Source organism: Pelobates fuscus, chromosome 4, assembly GCF_036172605.1.
Source record: "Pelobates fuscus isolate aPelFus1 chromosome 4, aPelFus1.pri, whole genome shotgun sequence".
Classification (NCBI taxonomy): domain Eukaryota; kingdom Metazoa; phylum Chordata; class Amphibia; order Anura; family Pelobatidae; genus Pelobates; species Pelobates fuscus.
In genome coordinates, this window is record NC_086320.1 from 102,621,488 (window position 1) to 102,636,774 (window position 15,287).

The following is a 15,287-nucleotide window of genomic DNA, read 5'->3' on the forward strand; positions in this document are numbered from 1 at the left end:
ACGAGTATGTTTTCATGGCACTATAGTGGTCCTTTAATGAACAAAATTCATTTTGCAACATCGACAACACTACATGTAAATATATGTGTAGCTACCTGCTGAGAACAAGATTTTTTTTTAAGCTACCTGTTTGCTTAAATTCTGTGTTTGTGCTTGTCAAAACAATGACGCAAATTGTGCTTTGGCACTTTATATCTGTAATACATGTCTTAAACCTTTTTGTTGCTGTAACATAAATTGGTGTGCTCTTATATCAAAGAGCATAATGAAATAGAGCTACATTTCTTTAAAGAGTGAAGGGTAATTTTTGCTGGCTGAGTATTATAGGAAATGTTTTTTGCAAACATATGAGTGAATGCGAAGGTCAGCTATTACTGTCAGAGATCATAGGTCGGGTTATCAGTTTTTCTTGGCATGGTTGCTTGTTATAACAAATACTTGGTATATAGTCAGATAAATAGGGTATTATTCTAATGGTGATTACACACATTTAATCTGACAGTTTAATTCCTAAAAACAATGATATGCCAAATCAGTGGAATCAAGGACCTGGCATTGTCTTGTTGCGAAGAACACACAATTAATGTTTTATTTGCTTTAAAGTAGTTGTGTCACCAAACTATACTTTGTATGTATAAAGTTAGAAGCTGTTATAAAATATTCACTTTGACTTGATGGAATTTCGTAATCTCTCTCAAAACAAATCATAAGACAAAGTAGGACCTACGTTGTCTTATGATCAAGACTGAGGTTGACAAAACTTGACAAAAGGTTGAGTTTCGTCTGAATTGCTACAGCTTGGGAGAAGTGGGATAATCAGGCTTCTTCTTGCAGATTGTGAGACTTTGTGTATGGCTGACGTTAAGGTTATATTCTTGCGCATGCACGAGTCTATAGTCCTGACACGCCTCTTAGCAGAGAGAAAAGCTGAGCTGAGGAGATCCCCAAAGATGACAGAGACAATATAGTATTTGCACAATATATTGCCTGTATTCTAGTTTTCTGTTAAAACAGCTAGAGATGCAGCAATTGCATCGCCATTAGTTATCTCTAATCGTTTTTTTGTTAAATTTACATGAGCATGTGGTAAGTTCAGGTGTATATGATTGTGAACACTACACACATAATTTATATAAAGTAAAAGGATTGGCAGCTACTAGACCTCTTACTGTTCAATGAAGATCCCCCTACAACTGCACCCTACCTATATATAGGAAAAAAATAACCATAACCACTACAGCAGCTGCCTCCCCCCTCCTGTTGTAAGTAGTCAAACAGTTTTAGAATGGTTTGACATTTTACCTAGAATCCCCCAGAAGCCTCAATTCCCTCAGTGGTGCTGGACTTACCTCTTTGGGTGAAACAAATCAGTGCTTTATGTGTATGCAAATTTTAGGATAATATTTTAGTGTCCTCTTCTTCCTAGTATCAACTAGGTCCTTCGTGTCTGTAACAGTTTAGAAAGAACAGAAGCAGCTAGTCTCCCTGATATAAAATAGGAAACAAAAAGAGAGTAGCTGGCCATGCTATAATACACCACAATATGTATACAAAATATTATAGTCAATGCTCAACTGGTATGGGTCAATTTGGTCTGGCATGCAGAAAAAAAACAAACAGGATTCTATAAGGGAAATACCTATTCCCTCACCAGGTACATAACAGTCATAGAATAGGAATAATTCCCAAGTACACCAATGATTTTAGTACAAAGATAGTTTTTATTTGTTTAGATATATGATTAATACGAACGTGCAGTTGTGTAAAACAGAAGTACAAACAAATGCCATCAAATGTTCAAAACTACATGCACAGTAATGAAGTGCTTAAGGCATAAAGTGCTTTTACCAAAAACCCATAAAACATAAACAAGGTATACTGACCTAGAGCCTGGAGACCAAAAATCAACCACACTTTGGTCCTTGACCTTTCTCAAGGGGGATCTAGAAGCTGTTATATTAAATGAATTGTATGGGCTTGATATAATCCCCTTTATTAAAGAATATATTAATAGTATTCCTTTTTAATCCACCCCCACCACGATCCCCTTTATTAAGGAATATATTAATAGTATTCCTTTTTAATTCACCCCCACAGCTGAACCCCTTTATTAAATAATATATTAATAGTATTCATTTTTAATTCACCCTCACCCCCTTTCCCCTTTATTAAAGAATATATTAATAGTATTCCTTGTTAATTCACCCACCTCCATATCCACTTTATTAAGGAACATATTAATAGTATTCCTATTTAATTCACCCTCATCCCCTTTCCCCTTTATTAAAGAATGTATTAATAGTATTTCTTTTTAATTCCCCCCTACGCCTATCCACTTTAATAAAGAAGTATTAATAATATTCCCTTTTAATTCACCCTCACCCCGATCCCCTTTATTATATAACATATTAATAGTATTCGTATTTAATTCATCCCCAACCCCTTTCCCCTTTATTAAAGAATGTATTAATAGTATTCCTTTTTAATTCACCCTCATCCCCTTTCGCCTTTATTAAAGAATGTATTAATAGTATTTCTTTTTAATTCCCCCCCCCTACACCTTTCCCCTTTATTAAAGAAGTATTAATAATATTCCCTTTTAATTCACCCTCACCCCGATCCCCTTTATTATATAATATATTAATAGTATTCATATTTAATTCATCCCCAACCCCTTTCCCCTTTATTAAAGAAATTGGCTCTAGCAGAGCACAGTAATAATTCTCAGTGAGGCAGTTCAGGTAGCTGGCGATACAATCATCCCCATTTCTTGGACCTTCTCTTGCTCATTTGGAAAGAACGCACATGCCTGCCATAGCCAAAAAAAGCTTTAGCAGGGTACTTTAATTGTAGTACTAAACTAAAAACTGAAATGCTGGCCATTACTACTAAACTGGCATAATGAACATATTCTGATCTATGCCCCTATCATTATTATGACTAACATTAGTACTAATTGTATTATACTATATAGCCTTGCATAAAGAGATGCAGTCTAGCGCTGCAAACATGGAGCTGTGCAGAGTGTACCTGGCTAACCTTCAAAGCTTACACTCCTGCCAAGAAACACACAGCTCAATGTGGTGAAGAGAATGGGAAACGCGTGGGTTGGACCTTGCCCATGACTGGGAGCTAAACAGACCCCGCACAGTATCTCAGAACCCTCTAATACGTTGTCTAACATGACAGATGAGCACATGGCCCATGGGTTCAATGTACCACAGGCACAAAAGGGAGAAAACGTACTCTAAAAATACAATTAAAATAGACAAACAGACAGACATACACACACACAGACAAAGATAGTTTTATGTCTTCCTGCCTGTCCTATCCTCTTATTTACACGCAGCATGCTTCCCCCCAAAGTGCAGGTCAGTCTGATCAGTGTCTAAACTCTCTATGTCCACTGCCGTGGAGGCCAATCAGGAACAGTGTAAAGGCAAAGGGGCAAGGTTATGATGCATAACTCTTTTTTATAACTAAAAGAAATGACAGGAATTAAACAGAAAATAATAATTTTTTAAAAAGGGTATGAGCCTAGTACCTATCAAATAAGCGTAAGTCATCTCAATGAGACGACTTACGCTTTAAGTCATCCATCCATCCATACTTTAATTCTTTCATCTAAGTGTATGCCAATGTGTTCTAGCAGGTTGGGAATCAGAATCACTGATAGAAAAATAGAATTTCCAGCACTGTTGGTGGGTAGTTATACTGTTCAGTAGTTGCCCCTTAGGGGAGAAGGTAAAAAAAAAAAAAATAAAATGAAACAGGATGGAATTAGAGTGACTTTTGCATAGATGAGCAGGTTTCTACCGCTGGATCAGTGAAAAGCACTGGCAAGGCTCCACTTTGGGGATACGTTCTGTACGATCCCATTCTCACCTGTTGTATTGTAGCCACTGGTACTCAGGGGAGATCAACAATGGAAATGGTGAAGCAGCCAAATAAAATAAAAGGGAAAAAAAAGAATAAAACAAATCAACCCTTTGAGTACTAATGAACCGAGCGACAAATTACTCTACAATCAGTTTTAGCGTTCAAAGTGTTGATACAACAGTAAAAGATAAAAAAAAAAAAAATGGTATCTTTAATTCTGTGTCTAATTACGTAAAAATCACACATATGAGATTTTCTATGTCATGAAAGTCTTGTCTCCCGTCTCAGAATATAACCTTTATCATTTTTCAAGGTTCTCTGAGTGTAAAATGACTTATAATAATAATTTAACTAATATGATTTTTGATGTGTAACTTTAATACCAAACCTTATCACAACTGCAGGGCATTTCCTGTGTACTCAGCCGTAAAAAGCGATGATTTATATGGATAATAAGGGAGAGGGAAAAAAGAACTTGTAATTCAGGGTGGAACTTAAACAAATGGCAAGCTAAGACCTTATTTTTCTGGTCTTCACCAGTAAAGGATGTGCATCTTTTTTTTAATGATTTTCCTGCTCATCTCTTCCCTCAAACTTATTGTGACACGATTATGGGAAGATGTACGAAACATAGAACAGATTACTGTTGGGAGCCGGGACGGCAAGTTTTAATAGCACTCATTCTTCTTCTTTTCTGTTTTGGGTGAAGAATTCGATCCAACAAGAAAATGTTATTATTAGTGGGTGGATTGCCCCCTGGGCCAGACCGACTGCCCAGCAATCTGGTTCAGTATTACGATGACGAAAAGAAGACGTGGAAAATACTTACAAGTAAGTCATATTGGTTTTTGGACAGTCAATCAGATACATATGTAAATAATGTGTTTAGATTAAAAAAAAGTTAATATTTCCTTTCGGAGTAGGGCTTGTTGTAAAAGCAAAGTCTGAAAAAAGTTTCAATTACATTGTACATTTTGCTTTGTAGCACCTTGTTTTTTGCATTTCAAACATTATAATAAGAATAAAAGTGTTGGTGAGTTTAAATACTCTTTACGTTTTTAATGTTATGTCCCTATTTTCCTTGACAACCACCAAAGCTGTCAGAGGTTTAATGCCATGGTCTTAGTAGGGCTGAAAATTTCAAATATATTTAAATCTAAATTATCTCGTTGACTAGGGTGTTGATTATTGAGAATTCCGAAAAGACCTTAATATATAAGTATCGCTTTGCCGATGCATATTATACTTGTTGGTGATATTGATGCTCAGATTCTGATTAAAGTGACTTTGTGAATGCACATTAGAGATCAGTAGCTAATCCCAGTAGAAGCTCATCTGTCACTTGACAGTTGGCATAATCAGCTGAAAATATTCCTATACATTGCAGATAGTTTCATTAGTTAGAGCTACTGCTTGATAATCTGACAAATTTTCAGATTGGAGGTGGTATTAGTAACTTTTCTGTAAGTTTATAATGATATGGGCACTTCATCTGTGTATGTATTTGTACATTATTGTTCTATATTTTGTTCTATTTATATGTTACATAATAAGAGTGGAAATCTTAAAAAAAATGTTTGGGTGCACTGTGTAGGTGTATCCATAATCAGTAAGATTTTTTTTAAAGCATATCCATGTGGCCAGTTAATGCTGGATAACCTTTAAGGTTCCATACAGGAACAGTATTTTCAATGGGCCTGGAAGGTCACACATTAAAAGGAATGTCAATCCTTACAAAATGTATATATTTTAATGCATTTGCATAACTGCCTTAAAATGGTTACAAAATGTATATAGTTTAATGCATATGCATAACTGCCTAAAATCCTACCTTACCCAGCTGCAAAACATCAAGTATTTAAATAGTGAATATTTTACAAGTTAAATAAAAATTACTCACATTAACCTTGTACTTTCACGTATGTTGCCCAGGGAAGGTTTGCAGGCTTTGAAGGTTTTCCAATGTTCTTGTGAGATCCATAATTTTGTCCAACACAGGAGGCTGCTGGCATGGCCAATGCATTATGCCAGCATTAGTTGTAAAGTAAACACAGGTAGTGACGCTGAAGTTAAGATATTGTCAATATAGATCTTTCTTTTCAGGGAGTGTTAACAGAGGATGCATGAGGCACAACAAGGGAATCTATGGCTAGGGCTTCAGAAATTATGTAATTTAACTCCTGATAATTGAGCAACGAGACTGCACTGGCATGGTCTATGCACCAAATCACTTGTAGCTGAGTAGTATTGTACTAAAGTGAAGTAGTAGTTTAGTTAACCAATTTTCCTTCTAACGATTTTTTGTGCATATACTCCAATATGCATTGTGTATATTGATTGCTATAGGCAGATTGGTGTTCGGGGTGATATACTTATAAAGTAATTCATATTTTACCAGCATATTAAAACTGTTTGAAAAGTAAAAAAATATATATATTTATTTTGTTTGGCATTTATGTTTATTGATAAAACATGAAAAACATTAGTACATTTGGAACTCTGATCATTTAAAGTTGTAGGTACAAAATGTGAACGTATTATATGCTTAAAATATTTTACATTTTATTTGTTTCTTTCAAACAACAAATACACATAAATGCAACAAATATGTATACATAAATACAATGTTAAATATATTGGCTATATTTGGCTTTTTTTTTTTTGAATACTTATACCACTGAATAATCAAAGTTCCAAATATTATACAATGCCTGGTCAATAGGCTTACTAGATAATGTAGCAATATACAAATGATAAACTGTGCAGTTATTTGGCTTTTGGTGATGTGTTAGTATCTCTACCTTCTGTGTCTGTGCATATTCAAACTCTATGATACATTTTCTTTTATTTAAAAAAAAAAAAAAATCATGCTAATTGTTAACGTCTGTTCTTAACAATGGTGCATATCTGTTTAATGTGACTATAACCAAAAGGCCAATCTTTGTCCAATTTCTGCTGACAGTGACAGTGAAAACCACAGAATGCAATGACATTTTTCTGCTCTGAAAGTTGAAGGGCTACTGGAGTCACTATTAAGGCCCGTGGGGACCTCGGCTGTAAACCACTGTTTTACAGCAAGTGCGTTCTAATTTGGCTTATTTTATACTACCAAAAGTACAAACTCCCTTGAGGTCAATCATGATCCTTTTTCACTGCATTCAGAAAAGAAAATTGTCATACTGTACAACCTCAACTATCTCTAAAGTATGCAGACAAATAAAAAGCAGTTTCTCTTGAATGTTCTATAGCAGAACATCACACACACAAAGGAATTACTGTTTTTTCTGACTCTTGACATAACTCCACGTAACAATTTGGTTTTCACATGAATATGTTGTTTTTTTGGGACATGATTTGTCAGTCTTTACTTACAAGTAACTGCATCATCATAGAAAAATATTGTTTAGACTCCTATAATAAGACTGTTATTATGTATGGCAGTATTTTAAGTATAGCAGGGAAAATACAATATTCAATGAGCAAAGTTAGAAATTTGTGTCGGTGACTTAGTACTCAGTTGGGATGTGGTTCTGCTGGGCATATCAAAAATGGTCTCTTGTTGCCCATAGAACAGCAAAGCTAGGTGGAATGGGCCTTGACAGAGCTAGGAGGCAGGCATATGGATATTGATATGATTTAAATGGAGGATTACTCTGAGGGGAGGAGCTTAGGGTTAATAGGAATAGTTATGTTTGGATTTGGTATTGGTGCTCCCTTGGTAGCTCAGAACCTGGCCATGTAGGGGTATCTTGGTATGCTCTTAAAGTTGGAAAAGAAAGCACCTGGTGGCTGTGTTAACTGTTTATGTTATTTATAAGAATGGTATATGGTTGTATAGATGTATTGCTGTTATTTATGGTTAGGTCATTGTATGTGGGTATAGTTATGTTTAAGGGTTGCTGGGTTGTGATGTCATAATAAGTGTCTGTTTGACCTTTATTTAAATTATTTTATCAAACCTAGTTAAAGCTGTGAGAATTTTTACCGAAATGATTGTGTCTGTGGTTTTTATAGGGGGTCTATGAGTTAATGTTAGGTATATGCCTTTAGGGATGACTATGCGCATGTAAGACAGCAACCTAATTAAGACCCCAAAGTGACCAAGATATATCCTATCTATCTAACCCTCTCTTAACTGTGCTGCCTCCCCAAGCACTTTCACAAATTTTATGATTATTGAGCCAAAATGTCCTTTCCAAAGTACAAACCGCTGGTTCTGTGGATCACAAAATAGCTCCTTCCTCTTCCAGCGTACTGATTCTACTTTTCATTATATTGTCTGTGGAATGATTGTTGTTAAGCATGTTTGGTAAATTATGTTGTTTGTCGAAGTTGTTGAGAATTACTGGTATTTCAAACTCTCTCAACAGCACATGATATATTACACCGTGTCATCATTTATTTAACCAAATAAAAGCCAAAATGGAGAAGCCATGTGTGAAAAACAAAGTACACCTTATGATTCATTAGCTTGTAGAACCACCTTTAGCAGAAATAACTTTAAATAATAATTTTCTGTATAACTTTATCAGTCTCTCACATCGTTGTGGAAGAGATTTGGCCACTCTTTTTTACAGCGTTGCTTCACTTCATGGAGGTTTACTGGCATTTGTTTATGCACGTCTCTCTTAAGTTCCAACCACAGCATTTCAATTGGGTCTGAACTTTGACTGGGCCATTGCAACTACTTGATTCTTTTTTTTTCAGCCATTCTGTTGTAGATTAGCTGGTCTGCTTGGAATAATTGTCCAGTTGCATGACCCAATTTCGGCAAAGCTTTAGCTGTCGGACATATGGTATCACATTTGACTCTAGAATAATTTGGTATACAGAGGAGTTCATAGTCGACTCAATGACTGCAAGGTTCCCAGTTCCTGTGGCTGCAAAACAAGCCCAAAGCACACTGTGCTTGACAGTTGGTATGAGATGTTTATGCTGATATGCTGTTTTTGGTTTACACCAAACATGGCACTGTGCATTATGACCAAACATCTCCAGTTTGGCCTTGTCTGTCCAAAGGACATTGTTTCTGAAGTCTTGTGGTTTGTTCAGATGCAACTTTGCAAATCTAAGCCATGCTGTCATATTCTTTTTACAGAGAAGAGGCTTTTTCTTTGCAACCCTTCCAAACAAATCATACTTGTTCAATCTTTTTCTAATTGTACTGTTATGAACTTTAACATTTAACATGCAAGCTGAAGCCTGTAGAGTCTGAGTCTCAGTAACTGTTTGCAATGTATCTGAGCATTGGATGGTCTGACCTTGGGGTGAATTTGCTGGGATATCCACTTCTGGGAAGATTGGGAACTCTCTTGAATGTTTTCCACTTTTGAAAAATCGTTCACACTGTAGATGGACTTTAAATTGTTTGGAAATGGCCTTACAACCCTTCCCAGTTTGATCAGCAGCAACAATTGCTTCTTTATGATCATTGCTGATATTTGTCCTACTTGGCATTGTGTTAATACACACCTGAATGCTCCAGACCAAACTGCTAAAACTTTAACTATTATAGAGCTTTTCACACTTGGTGATGATCAGTTAATGAAGGCCATTTGATTAGCAGCACCCATCTGCCACTTAGCCTTCTAATTCCTATGGTAGCAGTAAGGATGTACTTAGTTTTTCACACATGACGCTTCCATTTTGAGTTTATTTTTGTTAAATAACTAATGACACAATGCCATGTATTGTTGTTAATCTGAGGTTGTATTTACCTAATTTTAAGACCTGCTAAGGAATAGCTGATTGTTATGGCATGATATGTAAAATCATAGAATTCAAAGAGGGTGCACTTTCTTTTTCCCTTGACTGTATGTATTTGACTTGGTATGGTTGAGGTAGCTCATTCATTCTGACATATTTAGGAGCTCAAAAAATGTGCTATGAGGTCCGACAGTCCGTTCTGTGCTCGTCACAATTCTTCTGCGTGTTGCCGAGTGACTTTACCAAGCCATGGCATCATTTCGAAGCATTTTTTTTAAGCAAGAAAGAGACACACTTATATCACAGATCCCAGGTCCCTCACAAAATAGCATTCTAGTTTCATATTTGTGTTTGGGAATATGAGACCTTTCAGGCATGCCTTTTATTCACTTCCTTTCATAGGGATTTTCAGACTATTTCATATAATATAATGGCTCTAAATGCATAAATGCAATTATCTGGTATATACAAAATAAAAATGTACTTCAAGTTAAACATACCAAATAAATGACCAGTAAATAATTATGATGTCACTCTGTTCAGACGTACATGCATTGGCTATGAAGCGAGAGTATTTGTGTCTTATTTGGGGTAAGTAGGGTTATTATCCTAAAATTATTAACGATGTGATGGATCTCTATGATAAATGGTACATTCATTGCCTATGAGGGGATTTCAGTTCATGACGTGTTCACTTTAAGGTAAATGCTAAGTTCCACATTTGAAACAAAAATCCAACTACAAAATCTCTCTCTAAACCATTCATTTGATAAACACACACAAAAACAAAACCTTTTCAGGAAGGGATACAGCTAGTGGTTTTAAGAAATGAAAACCTTATACGGAACTTTTAAGCAATTCCTTCTCAATGGCTAATAATAAAGGTGAAAAATAATGGTATTATTACATCATTACATCCACTGACAGTGGGCGCTTCCCTCTCAGCTGTGGCTGGATGCACAAAATAAGTAATTCAATGTGATGCTGTGGGAGTTTTTCTGGGTATGCAGAATCTGAAAATAGATAATATTGTTTAGAGAAGCAAGAGTGTGAGAAATATACTCCCCTGGATTTATGGAATGTCTTTATTGTTGACCAAACATATCGTATTCTGCATTGTTTGACTAAAGTTTCTGGCTTTTTGGTGAAAGGTTTATTATATGATTTTGAAGTTATGTTTTTTTTCAGGTAACTGTAAATATGTTCAGGGCTCAGAATTTAAATTCCTTCACTACTGGATAGGCCCAAATGGACTTGCCACTGCATGCCTGGAGGGTACATGGCACATTTCTATTAGTCAGAGATGAATTTTCACTTGCCAATGGCTAGTGGGCAAATGGAAATTTTGAGTTCTGGTTAATATATTGAAATGACTTTTCTAACTTATTGTAACAAGTTACTAATCCCTAAAAACAAACTATGATTTTGTTTAAAATTATTTAATTAAATCAACACTCTAAGAATAAAAAATATTGTTATTTGTATCTATAATGCATTGTTTTAGGTTTTAGTTTTTTTTAGATTCCTCCCTTTTAAAATTAAAAAAGGCAAAAAAGTATTTGAACAAACTCAGATCAACCTGACAAACAGTCCAATTCTTATAGAGAACCATTGGGGATCAATGACACGTGCATGACAATCACTGTAGTCCACTATTCATCATGTCTTAGGTTAGCTGGAAATCTTTTATTCACTTTTTTAGATTAAAAATAAATAAAAGTATTAGCCACCTTTTAAAAACAGGTGGAAAAAAGATTATCAGCACAATGCATTGGCAAATTTGTAAAGTACCATTTGATAGTGTATAGACAATTTCTAAAGGCAGATCCACTTTAACTTGACAAACAGAAACAAATCAATAGAAATACACATAGATGTGTGTGTGTGTGTGTGTATGCGTGTGTGCGTGTGTGTGCGTGTGTTTGCGATAAACTTACTGGAACATATCAGCTGTGAAGAAAGGGTAACACATTTAAACCTCTTTAGTTTATAAAAACGTCGCCTCAGAGGGGATATGATAACATTATACAAATATATCAGGGGCCAATACAAACTATTGTGTGGAAATCTATTCACAAACCGGACTTTACAAAGGACACAAAGTCGTGCGTTTAGACTGGAAGAAAGAAGATTTAGTCTAAGGCAAAGGAAAGGTTTTTTTTTTTTTTTAAATGTAAGAACAATCAGGATGTGGAATTCTCTGCCTGAAGAAGTGGTTTTATCAGAGTCCATACAGATGTTCAAACAGAAACTAGATGCATTCTTGCAAAAACAGAATATTCAAGGATATAATTTTTCAATGTAGGGTAATAGCTTCTTAATCCAAGGATTCCTCTGACTGCCATTCAAGAAGGATTTTTTTTCCCTAGTTTGTTGTAAAATTAGAAGTGCTTCTAACTGGGTTTTTTTTGCCTTCTTTTGGATCAACAGCAAAAAACAAATGTGAGGAAGGCTGAACTTGATGGACGCAAGTCTCTTTTCAGCTATGTAACTATTTAACTATGTAATCCTGTGTTGGTTTTGTTCATGTTTTGTCAAACATCAATTTAGTTATTCTGTTATTGATCATAAAGAGGTACATTTTATATTTTTTTTATTCCACTTGCATTGAGTACATCAATTGCAAATGTATAAAAAGAAAGAAAATTAATTGCATTAACCACACATTTCTGATTAAAAGAAACATGTGGTAAACAGTTCTTGTGGAGTGTCAGCATGTTAAACACAATTAGCAGATCAGGTATTAGTCAGCCATTTTAAATTGTAAAGAAATGTAAACAGTAGTAATGGCAGTCTTTGCAAAAGTACTAAAAAAGAAAAACAGAACAAAATCAGTGAGGATGTTATAGGAACTAAAGAAAATTAAATATAAGGTAAAAAAGGTCAGCAAGAATATTTTGTATTTCAAGCAAAAAAAAAAAATATATATATACACAGCACAGTCACAGAACACAGTCATTCAATCTAATAAAGTGTACTAAATATATTAGATTTACATACCTTTTCAAATAGCAAAAGGGACACTTTCATTATTATTATTATTGCCATTTATTTAGCGCCAACAGATTTTGCTGCACTTTACAATATTATGAGATGGGGGGATTTAACTATAAATAGAACAATTACAAGAAAACTTACAGGAACGATAGGTTGAAGTACCCTGCTCAAACGAGCTCACAGTCTATAGGAAGTGGGGTATAAACCACTTTAGGACAGGAAATAGCAATCAAAAAAGGTGGGAGTGAAGCAGAGCTGGAGGAGAGAGTAAAGTGACAGGAGTGTAAGGTAGAGGTTACTCTGGGAGGCCATAAGCTTTCCTAAAGAGATGGGTTTTAAGGCACTTCTTAAACAATTGAAGACTTGGGGAAAGTCTGATGGCAGTTGGCAGGCTATTCCATAGGAAGGGAGCCGCCCGCGAGAAGTCCTGCAATCGTGAGTTGGCCATACGGGTGCGAGCAGCGGACAGGAGAAGGTCACGGGCAGAGCGGAGAGACCGAGAAGAGGCATACCTATGGATCTGTGAAGAGATATAAGAGGGGCTAGAGTTGTTCGGTGCTTTATAGGTATGGGTTAGCACTTTACATTGACTCCTATAGGATACAGGAAGACAATATAAGGACTGACAGAGGGGTGAGGTGTGAGAGGACCGACTAGAAAGGAAAATCAGTCTGGCGGCAGCATTCATTACAGACTGTAGTGGGGCAATACGGCTTTTGGGAAGACCAATCAGGAGAGGGTTACAATAATTCATGAGGGAAATTACTAGAGCATGGACAAGCTCCATGGTAGCGTCTTGTGTAAGAAAGGGGCGTGTGCGGGCTATGTTTTTAAGATATAATCTACAGGATTTGGCAACATACTGGATGTGAGGCTCAAAGGTGAGGCCAGAATCAAGTATGACGCCAAGACAGCGCACTTGCAAGGATGGACTGATGTGGGTACCACTAACTTGAAGGGAGAGTAAAGAGGATGATCAGTATGAGGAGGAGGAAAGACAAAGAGCTCAGTTTTAGAGAGTTTGAGTTTCAGAAAGCGGGAGGACATCCAGTCAGAGATGGAGGAAAGGCAAGCAGTGACATGTTGCAGGACGGCAGGGGAGAGGTCCGGGAGGAGAGATATATCTGGGTGTCATCAGCGTGCAGGTGGTAGTGGAATCCAAATGAGGTAATGTGTTTGCCAAGAGAGGTAGTATAAAGAGAAATAAGAAGAGGACCATTGGGGGACTCCAACCGAGAAAGGACGAGGGGAGGAGGTATCATTAGAAAAGGAGACACTGAATGAGCATTGGGAGAGATAAGAGGAAAACCACAAGAGGAAAGTGTCATAGAGACCGCGTGATTGAAGAGTTTGAAGAAGGAGAGCATGATCAACAGTGTCAAAGGCAGCAGAGAGGTCAAGAAGAATTAGTATGGAGTAGTGGCCTTTGGATTTAGCTGAGATTAGGTTGTTAGTAACTTTGATAAGAGCAGTCTCAGTAGAGTGGAGAGGGCAGAAGCCAGTTTGAAGAGGGTCAAGGAGAGAGTTGGAATTGAAGAAGTTAGACATACGGGTAAAGACAAGTTTTTCTTAATGTAAGGGTGTGCCGGGGCAGAGCTGTTCTGAGAAATTTGTGACTACTAATTCCTGCAACTAAAATAAGTAATTTAGAACAATGTATATTACTTACACAGACTGATTTCTAGACACTTATTTTTTTTGTAGTTTAAAGACACATTATTGTGAATATTATTGCAGTGGAACTCTGATATAAATTCAGACACATCAGGGGTATACAAGAGGGACAGAGGGATGTGGATTAAAAATAGTGAATCTTGATTTATAGAGAAGAGAAAATAATACACCAATATCAGAGGATCTGCAATTTAATCGACTCCTGGTCTGTAGATGTATACCTTATTAAGAGAAAACAAATATCCCATAAAGATCAATGAACAAATGGAAGAGTTGTTGAGGTTTATGTATGACCATCTGAGGAAGTCTGAAGCCACCAAAACAAACAGGGCCATTCAAAGTGAATTTGAAATTAATTTCAAATGTAAGGCCAAAGTAGCCGAACTAGAAGTATAGCTGACTTTGAGAATGTTTCCAAGTCGGCTATTTTAACTTTGAATTTGAAATTCACTTTGAACTCTCTCTTTAGTAAATAACCCTATATAACAGAACAGAAGATCCTAGTGTCTCAGGTGTAGCTTATCGCTGGTGGTGACATCACATGCGGCGTTTCATATTTTTAGGAAGAGCCCACTGAATGAGCAATGTTTCCTTTTCATTCTACATAGCTTGAAGTGGAGTGGTCAATATCTTAGGCCTTTCTCGAGAAATGGTAAGTTCAGTTCTTAAAAACAGTTGTAGGTGAATTCGAGAAATGACTTATTATTATTTAAATCACGTATTTACATATCCTTGAATGTATAAAGGAAAGCTTAGCAATGCCTGTCCACAGGTGTGTGAAGCCACCACGTCGAAGAGTCTCACTGTAAGTGACAGAACAATTTTTTGTCACTCGTTATAGAGTGTGCCCACATTCCATAGTTCTTAGAGTGAATATTATATTGGAAGCAAAAAATGAGAGAGTCCATATATCATTCTATTTTCTTAAAAAAGTTGATGTACAAGAATTTATATCTGAAGAAGATATAGTGAGAGGTGACACTTTCTATATTTTTCATATAGTCTAAATACTCTAATCATCCCATACGAGG

The 15,287-nt window shown here is 36.1% G+C and overlaps 1 protein-coding gene across 1 annotated transcript in view; it reads left to right on the forward strand.

Moving 5' to 3' along the window:
* KLHL14 (kelch like family member 14) overlaps positions 1-15,287 on the forward strand; it is a 70,903-nt gene that overhangs the window by 6,258 nt on the left and 49,358 nt on the right. The window contains exon 3 of the mRNA XM_063451437.1: positions 4,589-4,710. Coding sequence (XP_063307507.1) covers positions 4,589-4,710 — 122 coding nt within the window. The remainder of the gene's footprint in view (positions 1-4,588; positions 4,711-15,287) is intronic.